The sequence below is a fragment of the Typha angustifolia genome, chromosome 15 (genome assembly GCF_048772165.1).
Source record: "Typha angustifolia cultivar Huaian chromosome 15, ASM4877216v1, whole genome shotgun sequence".
Classification (NCBI taxonomy): Eukaryota; Viridiplantae; Streptophyta; class Magnoliopsida; order Poales; family Typhaceae; genus Typha; species Typha angustifolia.
In genome coordinates, this window is record NC_133253.1 from 20,108,425 (window position 1) to 20,128,621 (window position 20,197).

The 20,197-nt window shown below is 40.2% G+C and overlaps 4 protein-coding genes across 8 annotated transcripts; 3 read left to right on the forward strand and 1 right to left on the reverse strand.

Moving 5' to 3' along the window:
* Positions 1-1,429: 1,429 nt before the first annotated feature.
* Positions 1,430-2,691, reverse strand: LOC140779888 (protein PHOSPHATE-INDUCED 1 homolog). Its single transcript, XM_073125208.1, has one exon. The coding sequence runs from the start codon at positions 2,626-2,628 to the stop codon at positions 1,717-1,719; it is 912 nt and encodes a 303-aa protein (XP_072981309.1). The 5' UTR covers positions 2,629-2,691; the 3' UTR covers positions 1,430-1,716.
* Positions 2,692-3,962: 1,271 nt separating this feature from the next.
* LOC140777316 (uncharacterized) lies at positions 3,963-12,865 on the forward strand. 5 transcript variants are annotated; one of them, XR_012106996.1, is made up of 10 exons: positions 3,976-4,285; positions 4,881-5,093; positions 5,586-5,681; positions 7,014-7,159; positions 7,256-7,475; positions 8,579-8,759; positions 9,683-10,453; positions 11,113-11,217; positions 11,343-12,306; positions 12,376-12,865. XR_012106996.1 is itself a non-coding variant. In XM_073121350.1 (6 exons), the coding sequence occupies exons 1-6, from the start codon at positions 4,046-4,048 to the stop codon at positions 7,726-7,728; spliced, it is 963 nt and encodes a 320-aa protein (XP_072977451.1). In that variant the 5' UTR covers positions 3,963-4,045; the 3' UTR covers positions 7,729-8,519. The 5 variants fall into 5 exon arrangements, 2 of the variants coding, with proteins under 2 accessions (XP_072977451.1, XP_072977450.1); XR_012106995.1 differs by having other exon boundaries at positions 9,683-11,217; XR_012106997.1 differs by having other exon boundaries at positions 9,683-11,217; positions 12,402-12,865.
* A 729-nt stretch (positions 12,866-13,594) lies between these two features.
* Positions 13,595-17,249, forward strand: LOC140777317 (haloacid dehalogenase-like hydrolase domain-containing protein At4g39970). The gene is made up of 11 exons (XM_073121351.1): positions 13,595-14,087; positions 14,183-14,276; positions 15,369-15,413; positions 15,523-15,573; positions 15,779-15,853; positions 15,953-15,986; positions 16,463-16,518; positions 16,606-16,665; positions 16,747-16,806; positions 16,897-16,943; positions 17,015-17,249. Exons 1-11 carry the CDS (start codon positions 13,687-13,689, stop codon positions 17,061-17,063), a joined length of 972 nt encoding a protein of 323 aa, XP_072977452.1. The 5' UTR covers positions 13,595-13,686; the 3' UTR covers positions 17,064-17,249.
* Positions 17,250-17,394: 145 nt separating this feature from the next.
* On the forward strand, positions 17,395-19,729 carry LOC140777315 (7-deoxyloganetin glucosyltransferase-like). Its single transcript, XM_073121347.1, has 2 exons — positions 17,395-18,409; positions 18,593-19,729. The coding sequence occupies exons 1-2, from the start codon at positions 17,893-17,895 to the stop codon at positions 19,522-19,524; spliced, it is 1,449 nt and encodes a 482-aa protein (XP_072977448.1). The 5' UTR covers positions 17,395-17,892; the 3' UTR covers positions 19,525-19,729.
* The last annotated feature ends 468 nt before the right edge of the window (positions 19,730-20,197 follow it).

Here is a 20,197-nt window from a genome sequence, read left to right on the forward strand (position 1 = left end):
CACTTATTGCTGCTTGCTTGATATGAGTAGCGTTTTTAAAAATACTCGCTGAATTCAAAAGCGGGGAGCTGCTGATTTAATCTAATATGAAATGGGCTGTTTGGGGATTTAATTAGGCAGTTGAGGTTTTAGATTAGTAATTAAGTGGTCCACATATGTATAATATAATTAACTATAATACGGATAACCAAACTTTTTCCTCTAGAATAATTATTTAAAAATGACCAGGAAAGAAAGTTTAGGACCTCATAAAAGCTATCAATTGCATTTTGGTTTCTTGGGAACGACGTCAGTCGTCCTTCGGGGGTAAGGTGGCTTGTAAGCAGAGCTGACTACAGTTGTCACGTGCGGTTGCACAGCTGTCAAAGATTCTTCACGCGAGCTCATTGGGATAAGAACAAAACAGCTCTCAAAGTTCTATCCCTTCCGCAGTATCTACTATCTAGATAATGGCGGAGCTTCGCGTTCCTACACGTGGAAGTTGATCCTGCTTCCTAAATAATAATAACCTTTTTATTTCTATCCAATGAGGCCCAAGGCTATGGCTGGGCTGAATAAGAGTTCAACGCTCCTCTTCGGCCCATTTAGGCCTAACAACAACCTTTGCTCTCAAATAAAACTGGGATTTCTTTTTGAGAAAGGGGATTACGTCACCTATAATTGAAACCAAACTTCGAGTTTAAACAACCACAAAACAAAATGACAATATAAATAACCTTCTTTTCTTTTCCTTACAGAAATGAAAAAAATACCGCAACATCGTTTGTTGAAATCCTAACACAACTCTCAGAACCAAACAAAACACAATACAATCTGCACAGTATATCAACCCCCTGCTATCTAAACACGAACACCAGAATGATCAGACCACACATCAGGGTTGGAGACAAACTAACTAGTAAAGCCACCAACAGAACGAACAGAAAACATGCCACTCCTCAATCACACAACACTATAAAGTTTTAATCCAACTGCAGATAAAAAATAACAAACACAACACAGACCCCCAAAAAAAGGCATTATCACCAAATCTTTCAGATCTTCTAGCAAAAAGAGAGGTTACTCTATACTTTAATTCCATCTAAGAACAACCACCCAAATTAAATACGACTTATTAAGCTCTTTACTCTGGAAAATTTTCTCCTAAGAACAAATCGCTCACCTGCTTAGGATTATTCTTCATCGATCCATAACCTTTCCTATAAATACCTTTTTATCTTCTTTTGTGTTTACCTGATGTGGATACAATTTAAATTTAAGCTGCAATGCGATATACCTTTCAGCTTTCCTGTACCAATCTGCTTTATATGTTACTCTCTAAACCTGAGGAGTTTTGGATAGAATTTCTTCCCATTAGAGAGTAAATACTCCAATAAAAAAAAAAAAAGGTAATGGTATGGGTTTGTGTAATTCGCAACAGTAAAGAATGTAATACGAAGATATGAATATTAGTTAACTTTTATATAAAAAGGATACAGTAGAGTATCGTCGAGACAAATTACCAGCAAAAGGCAAAGTCTCAGTGATGATTCCATCCACCATACGCCACAAATCCAAAGATTTTACTCAAACTATCGGATCTCGGGGAGCATCATTTTAATCTAATGAAACATAAAATTTGATATTATTTTCCATCGAACGAATCAAAGAATTACATATTTATCTATCCCCTTCCCAATGCCACTTGCTAAAACTTTTAAATCTCCCGGCCAAATCCTACACCAAGGTGGAGCAAGACGACGTCGCCGGATCGAAAAGAGCTGGCACGAGGTACCTCCTCCCGTGGGCCCCATTTGCGTTATAGCTCGCCCCGGTGGTGGTGTCCACCCTCAAATTACCAGGGTAACCCGGGTACGCCCCCTTCCCGTACACCCCCGTGCACGCCGTCGCGGTCTCTAATGGCGCCTCCTTTGGTCCCTGATAGTAGCCGTCGCCGAACGGGTTGGTCACCGCCCCGGCCAACATGCTTGCGAGGTTGATCACCATGCCGTCAACCCCGACGTCGCCGTTAGGCGGCCCTAACGGCGCCGTCTGCGGGCCGTAGGTGGGCTGGTGGAACGGCCACGCGCACTGGCCCGGGCACTGGCTCGCCGAGTTGCCAACCCAGATGTACGCGAACCGTCCCAACCTGGACCGGGCCGACGATCCGTGGGCCCCGCACCGACTCATGCAGAAGCCCTCGACCGCCACGTCCTCCGCCGTCAGGACCACGTTGACGGCGTCGCTTTGGGCCCCGCGGCTCGCCAGCTTGGCTATCTGAGCGTCGGTCAGAGACTTGCCGAGCGAGCACGACTCATCTAGGATCTGCTCACCGAGGGTGAGCGTCGGAAACCGGGCCTTCGACTTCGCGTAGTACTTCTCGGTGGTCTTCCACCACGTGGCCACGGAAGGCTCTCCCTGTGGGGAAGAGAGGGAGGCAACGAAGTCGGCGATGATGGCGCGTTGCGAGGCGGTGAACTTACCGTACCAGATGAAGTTTACGGAGATGCGGCCGGTGAGAAGAGCCCCCTTGTGGTAAGTTAACGTTTGGAGCTGGTCATCCGCCGCCTCGGTGAGCTGCCTCGCCCCAGAGGAGCACTGCAGTAGGAGGCTTGATGCCAATAAGCAAAGGAATAGAGCAGAAGCCATTTGTTGGACAGGTGCTTAGCTCTTTGAGAAGAAGAGAAGTTTCCAGTGTTGTGAGAATGAAGGGGAGTAGCGGTGGGTTTATATAGCGGAGAGTTAAACAGGGTGGTATAAGAGAGAGTTGTTAATTTAAAACAAATTTAGTGGTGAAAGAGCCAAAACGTAGTTGGTCCACATGGATAAATTAGGCCCATTAGAGGTCGTGATTGGGCCACGCAATAGTTAGTCGACAGCTTGCTCTGCCTCGTTCGTTCTTGCTCCAGCTGTCTCATAGTACGAATTTCTCTTACCAAAATGCCATCGCTGAGTAGGATTTGAAAGTGATGAGAATGACATTCATCTGTTGGAAATAGGTCAGCTAAGTTTAAAAAAGTAAGGGGCAGTTTGGGATATGTGAAAGCGTAGGACCGTTTCCCGAGGATCAGTAGTTTAGGACCCTTAGGTGGCGGGAATATAAAAAGATTAGGAGGGTAGAATGGGAAGACAGCCTGGAAAATTGTGGCTTATGTAGGAACGCTGAAGAGGCTATAGTAATTGATAGCTGTGACCGGGACAGGGGTTGGAGCCGAGCAGCGTCCGATGGCAGCTGGATGCGTGCGAGCAGGCGCGGTGTCTCGAGGTTCGCGCTCGTACGGACTTATCCACCTCACGATCAGCTCGTGACTTATATATATGCCCACCGCCGGCCGCTACGGGTGTATTATGTATAGCATTTGCTGTGATCTCAAACTTCGATTTATTAGAATTTGTTAATAAAAGATTAGGACCTACGAACCTAATAAGCTTATGCTAGATGAAGTAACAGTTGTACCAAGCTGCCACGTTTTTCCTCACAATAAAACTCTCTTCCCCTCGTCACTTCTCACAGTGTCTGTCGTTCTGAGAAACCCGACAATGACCAATTAATAATGGAGGTGGCACTCCGGACAAGCCTTAATGTCTTCGCTGGGTATCTTGTTGTTATGTGATAATTAATGCAGCAGCAGTAGGGGTTAGGTCTTAATGTTGTCATCTTATGAGGACATGCGTTGATTATGTTAGGCTTCTGGAGTATCTCTTGGGTGTCCCGGCTGTGCTTGTTTTCTTAAGCGGAAGCATAGTAACATGCCAGTCAACTTAGAGTGTCCACATATGGATTTTAGTGGCGTAGGTAAGTATTGACCAAAGAAATTAATTATCATGATTGGAATGAAATGTTGCAGTATCTTCTAAGCTAAAAGTTTGGATTAGGGAGTGCTTAGCTCTAAAATAATGTAACTTGAGAAAGATGCTTATTTGGAGGAGAGAGCGAGAATCTAGATTAGTCCGATTCACAGCCATTTGTTCTCTTCGGCCCAAACCGGAGCCCAATCCACATTTCCATGATTTAGGCCGTTAGATGGTCTCAGATCCGGTCCAAACCCATGACTTTCTCTAACGGATGACGGCACCATTGGAGTTCTCATTTTTTTTCTTACTACGTCTCTCATTTCCAGTTCCTTGGCCTCTCTTCTCGATTCCTCTCTCCTCCAAACTTCCTCCAGAAATGGGTTGGAGAGGGATTCTTGGCTTCGACTACGGCATCGTGCAGGCCCCACTCGGCCCCGACATCTCCGGCCCCGAGCTCGTCGCGGCCGTTGCCAATTCCGGCGCCATCGGTCTCCTTAGAGCACCCGATTGGGTATTACGTTTCGCTCGTTTTTCTTCCAATTCTTGTGTTAGATTGCTTTCTTTGGTTGCTCAAATGCTTCTAATTCGATTCTAATGGATGCTGGTGTTGTTGAGTTGAATACCTGTCGGGCAATACGGATAGGTACTGTAGATAGATATGTATCTAAGTTCTTAGAAATATTAAATTTATGCAAGTTTTGAATTCGTGGATTAGTTGGGTATATCTTGTAACCAAATTTTACGAGTATTTGATCAATCTTAAGAAGTTGGATTGCTTAAACCTATGAAATTTGATCCATCTGTATTCTGTCATGATGCTCGAGCTTAGTGAACTATCCAATGGTTTACTTTTTAGAATTGCATTGTTACGTAAAAGAGTTTGTCATCTCCTCTTTGTCTAGCTCATTGTACTGCTCGCCATAAACCTTATATGTAATAGTTCTTTTCTACTGAAAAATTATTTTGATGCCCTATGGTTGCTTTTACTTGCTTTACCGAGAGCAAAAGTTTACATAGAATATTTCGATTTCATGCAAATTATTTTGTTCTAGAACAATTGGAGTTGCAATTATTTACAAAAATTGGCATTTCTAAATCTTTGCCAGGAATCACCTGATTATTTGAGAAAGCTGATACAGAGGACAAGAACTTTGACAAGCAAACCGTTTGGGGTTGCCATCGCTTTGCCATTTCCACATGAAGAAAATGTGAAGGTTATCTTGGAAGAAAAGGTTGCTATATTGCAAGTTTACTGGGGAGAATACCCAAGAGAGCTTGTAGATGAAGCTCATCGTGCAGGAGTGAAGGTCTTGCACCAAGTGAGTAACACATGGTTTTTATTTGCTACTCTTATTTCAACACCCTGAGATTTTGGTGCAAACTATTTGCCGACTGGGACAATAGATGATCTTCTTTTGGTGATCTGTATTGTCATTTTCTACTGGTGGTACTTTTCTCACATGCAAGTTATTTCTTTTGCTGCCTCCGTGCTCATTCTGCATGATTTACCCTTCTCTCTCTAAATTGCAAATGCTATGTACGGACATTTGTTGTCTGTCTCTCATATCTCTGCTTGAAAGGATTATCCGGTACTTGCTTTAAATCTGGAATTATATCGTAGCCTATTTCTCCAACTTCAAGTCAATTTGCCTCGTCCTTTCTTTCTCAGAACTTTGGTTTGAGGTGGAATATAACCAACATATCCATATCAGCTATTAGAAGTCCCAGTCTAAGAAACTGTTATTGCTTTCTTTTTTTCTTTGTTTTGCATTTCTCAATAAAACATAGTTTCGGCTTGTCTCTATGAACAGGTCGGTTGTTTTGGAGATGCAGAGAAGGCAAAAATAGCTGGTGTGGATGGACTTATTGTTCAAGGTCGCGAAGCAGGGGGACATGTTATTGGTCAGGTAACATGTCATGCAACCCCAAAGTTATTTCTATGCATGTCTACTGAGCACGTAGTGGTATAACGTAGTTCTAGTTAATATACATTTCAATTGTGACAGATGATTGCCATAAGTATGACATATATATTGCACCGGTGACATATGATGATGGAGCAATGTTAACAGCCTTAAGATGTTAAACTATATTGAGATCATGTACTCAAAAATACATGCATTAAAATGTGTCATATTACTTTGTTAAGGAACTTAGATGATAAAGAAAATGACAAATTGCATACCTTCCCGTGGTTTGGCTTAATTTCATAAAACCTCTGTATCATTTTAATTTAAGCACTTAAATCTATTTTATGTTGATTAAGATATAATTATTTTTTTTATCATATTTAATCAAACTAGAGGTCAAATATGAAGATCCTTATTATAGATAGAATTGTTGATGATTTACTAGGCTTTCCAATGGATCTAAAATAATATTGACAGAATTTTAAATGACACAAATATTAAAAATATATTTCTTTTGTATCTAAAATTCAATCGATATTATTTTAGATGTGTTGAAAATTTGATATTCAAATTTAACTTCTAATTTAATCAAATATGATGAAAAGATAAGGGTTGCACTTTAGTCAAGATCACAACAGCTTAAGTTGAAAGTGTATAAAGATTTTGTGAAATTAAACCAAATCATAGGAGGTGTAAAATGTAATTAACCCATGAAGAAATTCTATTGTAGAGATTTGCAAAAATAATATGGATTATATAGACCAATCTTAGTTGAGTTGAGTGCCATATAAGAAATCATACTAAGGAGATATGCATAAACCATAAGTATTATGATGTATATTTAGATCATCAAAATTGTCTTGTACACCAAGAATCCTACAACGAATGGTAATAGAAAAAAAAAAAGATTCATAGGTTAGGGCCACTATGTCATGTTTCCAAGATGATGCATAATAACATGATCCAAAGGACCCCCATGATATTTGTCACTCATAGTGCCTTCCAGATAATGGAATCTGTTTAGTAACTCCCAGTTCTTTACTAACGTTCGACAAATATGATGTTTTGAATGCCAAAGAGTCCCTTTATTAATTTATTTCCTAGTGTCTTTTCCCTTCTTATAGATCTCATATATACGGTCAGATAAGGTTTCATAAGAACCTTGCCTAATTGATGTTCTTGAGCATTTGCTGTACTAATACTTAACATGCATCATAACAAGTTTCGGTTATAAGCTTAAGGGTATAAGGGCACCTAAGCATCCATAATTAGCAAGTTTTGTTACATGTCTTTACCATCATTCTTGATCTTGACCTGTCTTATCTACAGGAGGGACTAGTAGCATTTTTGCCACGAGTAGTAGATCTAGTCTCAGATTGTGATATTCCAGTCATTGCTGCTGGAGGTATTGTAGATGCTCGAGGCTATCTTGCTGCATTGGCACTTGGTGCTAAGGGTGTTTCCCTTGGAACTAGGTCCTTCACCACTTCCAACAATTTTGTATGAACTCTGATGATCACCTGAACCATTTCTAAATTTGCTGACCAATATAATGTATCTTTGATGTACAGGTTCCTTGCCACTGCAGAAAGCTTTGCACATCCTCTTTATAAACAAAAATTAATTGAACTGGATGAAACCGAGTACACAAATATATTTGGGCGCTCCAGGTGGCCTGGTGCACCTCATCGTGTCTTGCAAACACCGTTCTTTAGTGAATGGAAGCATCTCCCAGAACAAGAAAGTGAAAACAATCAGCCTGTAATTGGCCATTCAATAATTCATGGAGTGGTATGTTTGAACCCTTTTCTTATAGCCCCTTCCATACATCGGGTTATCTAGAAAAGTAACCAATTTAGATAAGCAAGCATAGTTGGGTTTTCCAAAGAATACTGCCAAGGTTATTCAATTTCCAACTTCTGTAATAGGAGGTTCTGAGCTGAACTTCATACAGATCGCCTTGACTGATATTCCTGCATACACTTTTTAAATCCAGCTCTACATGCAACATCAAAAAATGGGGAAAGTATGCCAACTTTGCTGAACATATGCATGGTCAAAAAAAAAAAAGATGACATACAGATCGGAGCCATCCAATCTTCGAATGCTACGATCATGTGCGTCACACGTGTCGTGAACCAGTTGCGGCATTATGTTCTACTGATAAACTGCAACCCATCTGTTTCAAGTATAAAGTACAAATATTAGGCTCCAATCTTCATGGTGGATAATTTATATGACAACAACAAATTTGGGTGAATCATAGTGTTTTTTTTTTTTAATTTAATTAATATTTTTTAAAGTTCATTGTGTTTTCTGAACTCCTTCTTTGCTCTATACATGATACTTATCCAAATTGCCTAGGGGCTTATTATTATGTAAGAAAAGTAAATGCTGGGTTTTATAAGTTGTAGTGATTTGACTTTTATAGGTTTGCTATTGTTACATTTACCACAGAATATTGTGCATCAATTTCTCCTCTTAAATCTCTAGTAATATTTCATAGCATTAAAAGCAAAGGAAAACAGCTTTGGTAGGAGAGTGAGCTTGAGAGACATTCTTTAACAAGGAATTAGGAGTCTCGTAGACTAACTGCATGATCTTCTGATTAAGAGGCAGCTAGTCACCTCATCCATTTCAAAATCTCCGCTTTGATGTATTAATTGTTGTTCTGTGGATCTGACAGCTTTCTCTTGATATGATAAATTTTCATGGAGGACCAAGTTCTCTAATTTTTATCATGTCTCTTTCGGTATTAATTTTGTCCATTCTGGCATGTCTATTTAAAAATATGTGTTCAAGTCTTCAAGATCAGATTCAGAGAGAATATGTGCATTATTATTATCGCCGAAGATCATTCTAAAGATCACCTATTTAATCGAATCTACTTTCAGCAAAGGGAGATACGCCGCTTTGCCGGTACTGTTCCAAATGCAACAACAACTGGTGATATAGATAGCATGGTCATGTATGCTGGTCAAGGTGTCGGACTCATCAAAGAAATTCTCCCTGCGGGTGAAGTTGTGAAGAGGCTAGTTGTAGAAGTGCAACATCTCATTCAGACAGTTCTCTGAGGTAGCACAAGGCTGACATTCCACTAGTAGTTGGTTTCCTATTTCTTAATTTACAAGCTTTATCAGGTCTATGATTTGATGCTTCCTTTCATTATAAGAAATATTGATCTTAATACTTTCTTGTATGGTTAAAGTGCTAATTTATACTGACGGACAAAAGAGGGGACTTTTGGCTCTAATATTTTGACATTCAGATATTATCATTATTGCCTCCCCCCCCCCCCCCCCCCCCCCCCCAATAGACGTTACTCTGTCACATGAAAGATTGAAAGGATGTTTTAAGTGTCCTGTTATGCATCTTGTGGTTTTCCTTGTATAAGTAACGGCAAGCTTTTGGGTTGTCACCAAGTAGGTTCACATCCAAAATTGTCCTTGAAGGTATGTGTCTGATAGTATTGTTAAACTGAGAGCTTCTCATTTAATTAAACATAATGCTGGTAAACTGAGAACATTTTAACCGGGTCTCAAACATGAATGATGTTGAGTATTAGGAAGAACAGGTAAGATCAGCAATGATTCTTCTGTTTTAAGTGTTCTTCCGTTTTCATTCACTTCTGGAGCACTGCATAGTCAGGCCCAAATTTCTGCCAGCTATCGGGCCACCTACCTACTGGTTGAACATCACATCATCCAGGTGAGGATGTGAGATAATAAGGGACAAGTTAGTCGATGTGATAGTTAATTAAACAAAGCGCCAAAGGAGAGTTCAAATTTGACTCAAAGCATTGTCTTATCGCAGCACCTTCGTTTTTTTTTTTTTTTGAGTATGAAGTCATAAATTTTCAGCAGGTATCTAAATGTGAAGAGTTGATGTGAATATCATTTGTTATTTTTTTGGTTTGATAGCAAAATATACCATGAGTTGTTTTAGTGGTTAGATCATGGTAACCCTGAGCATGTTACTATTACTGTTTGATTTTGTAGGCATTTACTTGCGAAAGACCAAGGAACCAGGAAACCCCTCGGTGTTTGATTGGAGATATATCCATAAGGGACCTACTTCATCCGCCATTGGTACGAACAGGGCTTGCTAAAATTGTTTGTGGTCCCTTTTCTCTTTGGAAACTACTTCTAGTTTACGATCAGATTGTCATGCTGTCAGTGATTGTTTCCAAAATAGAAGGGAAGGGAGATAAGCTGTTTAAGACTTAGCATTATTGATTAGTATGTGACGCTGGAAGAGTAACAATTTCATTGATTAGCGGTTGATCTGTACCTATCTGCCTCAGTGCAGGGTCACCATCCAAATAAATTAATATACTATAATTCATATTGCATTCATATCTCCTACCCATTGCATTTACCTTTTGATTATGGCGTTATGTCACCACATCAATTAAGATTCATTAATCTGTCACGAATTACGACTGGCCAAGTATAAGGCTGGCTCTTTCCCTCTACAGATAACGTGGTATTAGCTCATTAATGCATGCCGAGATTGATGGCACTTCTTTTGTTTCTGTTTTGCTATAGCTTTGTCCGCGTAGAGATCTCTGACCAAATTCATTGATGCAACTGGTCACCCAAATAAGTATAGCTTGGTCATCTTTGGACCACCCACTGTCCATTCGGACCATTCTTATGGTCCTTCTCATTAAATCACCCAGGGAAGGAAAAAAGAACCAGGAAAGAAACGGGAAAATTTTGAGGGTTCTGACCAATCTTTAAAGGCTGTGTTAGACTGCATTGAATTTGGTACTGCCTTGTCTTCTTTTAAGCTCATCTTTGTATTTTTGTTCTTCGTATACTTGTATCCTTGTATGATTGATGGCTTTACGTGAACTCGTGGTGAGCTGTTCTCTTTTAATTTGTTATTGTTTTACTCCATGCGCAATAACTTAGTTTTGACGACACCTAGAGATTACCATTTACCAATATGAATCAGTTGAATTTAGATGAGCACCGGTAAGGCAATGCTACATGGCACATGCATGTGTAACGCACTTTGAGACTAGTTGATGATATATCTCCCATTAATGCCCCAAGCAAGTTGCTGACACCATTACTGCTTGCCCATGATGGAAGAGATACTTCATATCGCCATAATTAATGACGCTTTCTTTTATTTTTCTGCATTTCGACACCCAAGAAGTAAGGGAGACGCAGACGTTCCTTGATCGAATCGAATCAAGACTATGTCATTGCATTTGGGTATCTCCCATTATTTTCTTTTTTTCTTTGTTACCACTCTCTTTTCTGTTTTCATTTTAATCTTATAAATCAGACTATTAATAGGGTAAGAATCTTTGTACTACCGAGGTGATAACTCATTAGTACTCCGGAGCTTATGCTCTGAGTTCAATTTCTCTTTACGCATGTATGCTAGTTTATATATGTACTGTAAGATGATGCAGGACATATATAATACGGCCATGGCACAGCCGCACAGATAATAAAGCTTTATACGCAAAGAGGATTAGCTTCATATTATTTGAACCACGTATCCTATCAACTATAAGGTAAGCACCTCTGCTCTTAGTTCCTTCCATTCCTTGTACTTTTGAGATGGTTTTTTTTTCTTCTTTTATTTCTTTTATTGATAATGATAAATCTTTGTTTGTTGGCCGTCCATATTTTCCAATAGGCAAAGAAAGGAACGGTAGGAGAGTGATGAAAAGAACAACTGCTCATCTGCTATTCTGCTATCTTGTCTTTCTTGTCCTGCACTTCTTTTTCTCTCTTACCCTTTTGTAGTCTTCTCCTCCTCTCCAAGACGCCTGTCTATTTACTGTCCTTTCACTATACTATCTCTTTCTAGGCTGCCATTCTTCTGCACTTTCTGCTATTTGATTAATCTCCATGGTGTATAGAGCCAAACGAATGCGAGGGAAAGAAACAGAGAGACTTCTTATGATTCCACCTGCCTCCATTGCAGCCTTTCTACCTCTGCCACAGTAAATACTCTCCCCTCTCTCTCTCTCTCTCTCTCTCTCTCTCTCTCTCTCTCTCTCTCTCTCTCTCTCTCTCTCTCGATATTCATATATATATAACACTCTATCTCTCTCACACGTCGTTCAATTGATGTCAGTCAAACTCAGATTTCCAAAATGATGTGATTGTTGGGTTAAGTAGCAACTCCCATCATTAAACACTTAATACCTACTGCTACTTTACCCCATTTCTATCAAGAGGGTGAGAGAGGTAAACCATTTCTATCAAGAGGGTCAGAGAGGTAAATCGTGGAAACTTGTGTCCTCTAATATATTGGAGTGGTATCCTCCCATTTGCCCATCTCTCCATGTGTTGTTCCTTTCCACTGCTCCTGTTGCTCTCTTGCATAAGTGCCACCGCTCCTTCATCATGCCCCCCTCCATCCTCCCTCTGAGGAGGAGTTTATAGAACCTCTCGATCAAAAGCATACAGCTTCCTTTCCACATAGTACCCAAATCTCTTCTCCTCTACTCTCAACCCTCTCTCTTTCATGGTGAAATGACATGGTCACATTAGGCCATGAGCTTATCCTCACAACCACCCTCTGCTTAGTATTCCTCAATATCCTCCAGGGAGTGGGCTGCATCAGAACTATATCTCCGCTCTCGTCTCCTGAGGTACTCATCCAATTGACTCTTTCATCTTCTTTTGATGGCACAAATGAATGTCGTAATACTAATCTACAGGGAATGCTAATGGAGGACAAAATTAGATTGGGTTCAACTCCACCCAGTTGCCACAACCGATGCAACCAGTGCAACCCATGCACTGCGGTCCAGGTGCCCACTATTCCCGGCCGGATAGAACCGGGCTATGCTGGGCCGGTCCAAGCTCGAGAATCCTACGACGACTCCTTTAATAAGTACACCAACTACAAGCCTTTGGGGTGGAAATGCCGGTGCCGTGATCATCTCTACGACCCTTAGTTGAAATTCCAATTGGGCGGTTATGCATACGTTTTTCTTGTCCTTTTTTCGCCTTTATGATTCTACTCCTTTTCTTTATTCTTGTTTAAGTAGGCTGTATGTTTCCCATTTTTGTTTCTGGTTTCTTTTTTCTTTTAATTTGGCTCAGCGGTGTCAGGACTGTTGTGATATTTTTTTTTACTTGGAATTGTGTTAATACTGCATTGTGTATAGAATCAGGGTGAGTGAAGAAGCCTATGCGTCTCATTTATTTGGCACTGTTTGATGGGCATCTCTTTACCTTTTGTTGGCATTTCTACCTCTCATACTCCTACGGCATCTTATCATCTCGGGATTCTGTGTGATGGTTACCATGTGTTACATTGAATGAGATGTCTGTCTCACTCTCTGCATTTTTAGTGGCAGCTAGTGATGTGGGGTTTTGTGGTTTTAATTTGGAATCGAGTCTAGTGGAATTGCCTACCTTCTTTGAAGGATTCTGACTAATTTACTGCAGGTGATGATCATTCAATTAGATGCCACTTCTTTACGATAGTGATAGCCCACTGTTGAGCGTGGCTGCTTAAGAAATGCGTCAAAATACCTGGATAATGATAGAAGACCTAAAAATGTTGAAATGATGCATGAGTAACAGTGAACTATATTTGATGTTTTGGCAATATTAGTACAAGATGTGCACTAGGGTCCGAGTATTTGATGGGTTATTGTTTGCTTTGACTTGACCAATTTAGGTAGCACTGGGTCCCAATCTTAGTAAAGATGACTTACCTACCAATTTGTTTAGCAAGTGTGGGCCAATAGCAATTGAGATCTTTGCACGAAGCCACATTAGGCCTATAGCAACTGGGCCGGCCCAATCTGGTTATGGTCAGTGCGGATCCGAACTTTATTGGTACGATCATATTTACTTACCCGATTGTTAACGGATCTGATCCGTATACACGACCCGGTTTCCACTCGTAGCATCAGAGTATCTGTGTATGTAAGAACAGTTCGCTCCTTTTCCCCCTTCCGCTTCCCCATCTCCTTTCAAACCACCAAACTCAGATAACCCAGCGGATAACCGCTTCGATGCTATCCACTTCCCTCCTTATCCCTTCGCCGCCCTCCGCCTATCGCCGCTTCAACCCTCCTCCCTTATTCTCTAATCCCGCTCTTATCTCCTCCTCTTATTCCCGTCGCCTCCAGCCTATCCCTCCCGTGCGGTCTCGTCCTCCGCCCCTCGCTTCTGCCGCCTCTTCCCCTCCTCCGCCCATCTCCTCTTCCCTCTCCTCCCCTCTCCACGCCCTAATATTCGACTGCGACGGCGTCATCCTCGAGTCAGAGCACCTCCACCGTCAAGCCTACAACGATGCCTTCGCCCACTTCGGCGTCCGTTGTCCGCCGTCTTCGCAGCAGACGCTTCTTTGGGATTCTGACTTCTACGACGAGCTCCAGAACCGAATCGGTGGCGGGAAGCCCAAGATGAGATGGTTCACTATGCGGCTTTCTTGATTTCTTCAAGTTTTTGAGGTTTTGTATTTCGGTTCCGGTTTCTTGACGGTTAGTACCTAATTGCGATTGGTAGGTACTTCGGTGAAAACGGTTGGCCTTCTTCTTCGATTTTTGAGACGCCTCCGTCGAGTGATTCGGATCGGGAGAAGTTGATTGATGTCCTCCAGGCAAGCTAATTTGTCTAACTTCATGCTGGGTTTTTTTGGTCACGGTAAATTTATCTTAGGAGAGTAGTGGGTATGAATTCTCTTATATTGTTTCAGCTCATTGATCAGTATAATGTAGTTGCGAGGGTGCAATGTTTTTACAAGTAAGCTATTTGTGTGAGAAGCGATCGAAGAGATGTATAGCTTTAAAGATTCCGTGGCCTTATCAGGACATTGAGATTACGATATTAGAAAGACCTAATGCTAGTCTGAGGTTCTAATCTTTCATGCATGAACTTAAGGTTTTACAAACATATATCTTCCTTTTGGAACGTACGGTGAATATAATGTAGGATTTTTCCAAGAAAGTGGTGTAATGGGGCAAAATAAACTTTTGTCTTCTTCTATATACGATTAAAATTATTGTCATCGTACATATGGGTTTAAGCAGACCCATACAAATTGTATTGTTTGCTTATGCTTTTAACAATTTCTCTTCTACCTCTGTAATTGTGTAGATTGTAGACTTTGGGCTATCTCCAACCAATTTAATGTTTGAGACATATCCTCCTAAAGCTCAATTAGGTTTGTGAATTATGCCCATTTATGTTGGGCTATCTCCAACTAATTTGATGGCATGCAAATGATCCATTTGTAACAATTTTTTATTTATTGAAATTGATGATTTGTTTTGTATATGTTGGGCGTTACAGTACCTTAGATATAGTGTAAAAATATATTTGACAGCTTTGACGCGCTCTCATGTTCTCAATGATGTCTTTGGCTGTCTGAAGTCTTTCTGGTGTCTGGACTTTATGACTCTTAGCATTGGAGCCTTTATTATCGGTGTAATGTTTCTAGCATCTCATTGGCATAATATCAAATTTTCTCCCTTAATTTCAAATTTTCATTGGTGTAATATTCTGTCAAATGTATGGGATGGGATATTATACTAACTTCTGGAATTGCATTAATCTAAGAATCTGGCTTTCTGAAAAAGTAAATGCATGCCATGGGAATGCTTTTTAGACATTCGAAATTTGACCTTTTTTTCCCACACTGATTAACGATTAACATGCTGAGAGTTTAATAGTGAAAGTCACCTTTCTACAGGATTGGAAAACTGAAAGATACAAAGACATTATTAAATCTGGAACGGTAAGTATAAATTTCATAAGCCCTATGATAAGCTTCTCTTTTAGTTATGGATTTTGTTGCATGTAGAGGTTCAAATTGGAACTCAGTAACTGAGCTTTTGTGCTATTAGGTGGAGCCTAGACCTGGTGTTCTGCAACTAATGGATGAAGTCAAGGGTGCGGTAATAAATGTCGCTGCATAAACCTTTATGTGCATAGATGCTGGTCTATTTCGTATATGTTCTGGTTTCATTGATTTACTTGAATAGTTGAATGAACATCATCTCTCTGCATAGAACCCCATTAAGGTCTCTTTTTATGAGTATCACCATTATGTGGAAAGGAAGTGACCTTGATGTCTTAAAAGGATCTCTTGTTATGATGTAGGGTATCAAACTTGCTGTTTGCTCTGCAGCAACTAAAAGTTCAGTCATATTATGCCTTGAAAATCTTATTGGCATAGTAAGTTTTTTATTTTCGTCAGGTAGAATTTTCATATTAATTGCTCTTCCGAATGCTTGTACTGATATCTCCCCTCTCTTTTTCTTTGGATACTTGCAGGAGCGTTTCAGTAGTCTTGATTGCTTTCTTGCAGGTGATATTCTGCTGATGCTTCCTTAATTAAATTGGGTCCTGGAATATGTTCTGTCTAGACAAACCAAAATTATCAACCGCTTTATTTTTTGGAGAAATGTCTTTCTCATTTTTAAGAATTTCAAAATAACACTTTCTAGTGCATGAAGTAATTTCTTTTATAGAAAGTATACGCATCATTGCATGGAATATGAAGTTTACTCTTGATTGGAATACTGAATATATATTATTGTTGTTTTCTTATCGGTAATATTACTGATATCATCCTTATGGTCATCACATTTTATTTCCTGTCATTTGAAATCTCAACATCTGCATATATCCATGTTAAATATCTCAGATTTTCAATCTTTTATCCAGCTTAAAATTCTATTGTTTATATTTCCTTGATCACATTAGAAGGTGAACCATTCAGGCTCCTATTGTCAATGACATAATATGCCCTTCTGGTTTTTGAATAGATTTCCCTGGTTACAGGTGATGATGTCAAAGAAAAGAAACCTGATCCATCCATATATATCACAGCTGCAAGGGTAATAAAAAGAAAAGAGCGGCTCTGCCTTATTTTCTTGTAACTAAGTTTAATAACTAATTTCACTGAAGTTTAATTTCATGATTAGAAACTTGGCGTGGAAGGGAAGAACTGTCTGGTGGTGGAAGATAGTATTATTGGGCTACAAGTAGGTCTTTTACCATATACTATGGTATAAATTAAAATCTTTCTCTTGAACTTCAGAGGAATTTGCTATTAATTCTTACAGGCAGCAAAAGGAGCAGGAATGTCTTGCATCGTAACCTATACATCTTCAACTGCTAATCAGGTGAGCGTATGTTCTGCTGATTAAAGTTGTGCCACAGTATGGAATGTTTCATCATGGCATGTGGATGAATGCCCATTTTGGTTTTCGTAGGATTTTAAAGATGCAATTACAACCTATCCTGACTTGAGCAAAGTGAGGTATGCATTATTTATCCTGGATTGCATCTTGTATTATTTATTGGCAGATTATAACAACTTAGTATTTGCAGGCTCGATGACCTAAAGTTGTTGCTCCAAAATTCTCTGGTCGCTAGATAGAAAAATTTATCTGATTTTCTTGATGCACTGATACCTCTAGTACGCCCGGTAAGATGAGGTGAGATATTTATTCTTCTCCCAAGATTTCGTGATTTACTGAGGTTGTACGTATCAATGTATATATGTCATATGGGATTGCAAAATTGTATAATGTGTATCCTCTTGGTAATACAATATCTTTGTATATGTCTTTGCCTTTGGGCCTAAGTGAAAGACCTCTTGCGGTGTGTTCTTGCCAACTTTGTTAGGACTAGAAGGGGGTAAGAATTCGATTCTTGCAAATGTTGCTATCATGCTGTGGGATTGCTTGGTAATGAATTGACCGAGTACCAATTTACTGTCCTTGTCTTTTCGCGTGTGAAAACGGTATCGTTCATCTTTTCAAATTTAAGGAAACCAATTAGAATTTGCCACAGCCTCAAATTTCTGGCATGCAAAATTTTGTATGACCTTATATAAATATAAAGGAAAATTGTCAAAAACATAATTTGTATTTATTACCTCACCTCATAAATGAGATTCAGGGCTGCCAGCTAGCTATTGCATTGTAAGGTGTAACAACTAGTTTGCCAGCTTGCCTTTATCCTAGCAATTTAAATGTGGTCGGAATCTGCTGGATACTTGAGACGTTACATGTAACGGCAGAAAATCTCGTAGCAGGGCCACATGTTTCCGCAGGCAATTTGAGGATTCACTTGGGAACATTATCAGATAGCCATCTGTCTCTCTCTCTCTCTCTCTCTCTCTCTCTCTCTCTCTCTATATATATATATGGTCGAACCACCCTCTTCAAATCATCCGAGTAACCAACAGAGGTAGCAGCCTTTTCATGTCATCTATGGCGACGCAGCGGCCTCACGCAGTCATCTTTCCCTACCCTGCTACTAGCCAAGTAATCCCGATGCTAAAGATGGCCAAGCTGCTCCATTCCAAGGGCTTCGTCATCACCTTCATCAACTCAGACTACAACCAGCACCGCATACTGAACACCGAAGGAGACGATGCTCTCAAGGGATCAGACACCTTCCAATTCAAATCCATCCCTGATGGCCTCTCTGCATCTGAGCACGAGAGCCCCGAGTATTACTTTGAGTTAATGCTCTCGGTACAGAAGTCTTGCCCTGCGCCGCTTGCCGATCTCCTGGCACTGCTCCGTGACTCCTCAGGCGGCGACGGCGTGCCACCTGTCACCTGCGTGATATATAACTTCTTGACGCCCTTCGCGTTGGATGTTGCTGAGAATCTGGGAGTCCCCTCATGGGTGTTCTGTTCTGCATCTGCTTCCTACTTCAATGGCTGTCTTCACTTAGGTGAGCTCATGCAAAGAGGATACATTCCACTCAAAGGTACGTGCCTTCTGCTCCCATTGCTTTAATTCTTCCTTGTTGGTTAATAGAAACATTAGACAACATCAAAGATTTTAGAAAGGAAAAAAGAATCAGTGGATTTTGAGGCGCTCTCTTCTTTCAATTCTTTTTTTTTTTTTTTAAACATCCTTCCTTAATTCTTCTAGATCTCCTCTTTTGCAGATGAGAGTTGCTTAACGAATGGCTATCTTGACACCCTTGTGGACTTTATCCCGGGGATGAAAGGCATCCCACTCAGATACCTTTCTTCTTTTGTCAGAACAACTGATCCCGATGATCTCTTAGTAGACGGCGAACTGAAGTCAGTCCAGAAAGCTACGTGTGCTCGTGGGCTGATCTTGAATACCTTTGATCACCTTGAGAGTGAGGTCATGGATCCTCTTAAAGAAGTGGTCCCAAGATTGTACAATGTAGGCCCTCTGGGAATGTTACTGAGCCAAATGGCAGAAGATAATATGAAGGAAACGTCCTTAAATATGTTCAAAGAAGATCCTGATTGCGTTCAATGGCTAAATACTCAAAGAGATGCATCTGTCATCTACGTAAGCTTTGGAAGCATCATAGCCATCACAGACCAGGAGCTGATAGAGTTTGCTTGGGGGCTTGCAGAAAGCAACCACCCTTTTTTATGGATCATTAGACCAGGTTTAGTCCATGGTGGGATGTCAGCGTTGCCTGATGGATTCATTAAAGCTACAAAGGATAGAAGCTTCTTAGCTGGTTGGTGCCCACAAGAAGAGGTGCTCTCTCACCCCTCGGTCGGTGCCTTCGTGACGCACAACGGCTGGAACTCGATGGTGGAGGCCATTGGCGGCGGCGTGCCTATGATCTGCTGGCCAAGAGTTGCAGATGAATTCTCAAACTGCTACTATGCCTGTCAGAAATGGGGAATAGGTGTAGAGATGGAGGAAAACGTGAAGAGGGAGCAAGTTAGAGAGCTGATCAGGGTAGTAATGGAAGGAGAGAGTGGGGAGAAGATGAGGGAGAATGCCAGGAAATGGAAAAGGATGGCAGAAGCAGCTACAATGCCTGGTGGATCTTCATGTGCAAACCTGGAGGGATTGATCAAGGACTTAATTTCTGATGGATTATAACATCTCAGATCAACATCACTGATGGTTAAACTTTAGTATCAATTTATATATATTGAACGTAGATGTCATCCGGGAACCATTGAACGAATGATATGTGGTTGCTCTAATATGTATGCTTTATATGTACATCTTTTGTTTTAATTGCTCAATGAAGCCTGAATCTCTAATTTTACTTAGGCATGCCCTGCTATATCTCATTCACATATCTCAGAACAAATAGGGATGTAAACGAGCTGAGCTGATCAAGCTCCAATTGAAATTAATTTTGAGCTAAGCTATGTGATGAAACTTGAATTGCAATAATTTCGATTCGAGCTAATTTTAAATTTATTTTAAACTCGAGCTGAGCTCGAGCTTAAATAGGCTGCTCAATTAGTAATTTCAAGTTTTATAAATTTAAATCTCTTTTTAGCATGAGCAAATTTAAATTGATTTAGGCTTGAATCAGACTTAAAATAAAATTCAATTCAATTATAAAATATAAATATAACTAAAATATAAATTTCAAGTAATAAATATAATTATGTTCAAAAAATATAAGCAATAATATATATACATATATATATTTGAGCCGAGCTAGCTCTGGATCAAGCTTAATTGGCTCGAATTTAATTTCGAACCTAACTTTAAGATCAAGCTCCGCTCAACCTAAACTGAGCTTGATCAAGCTGAG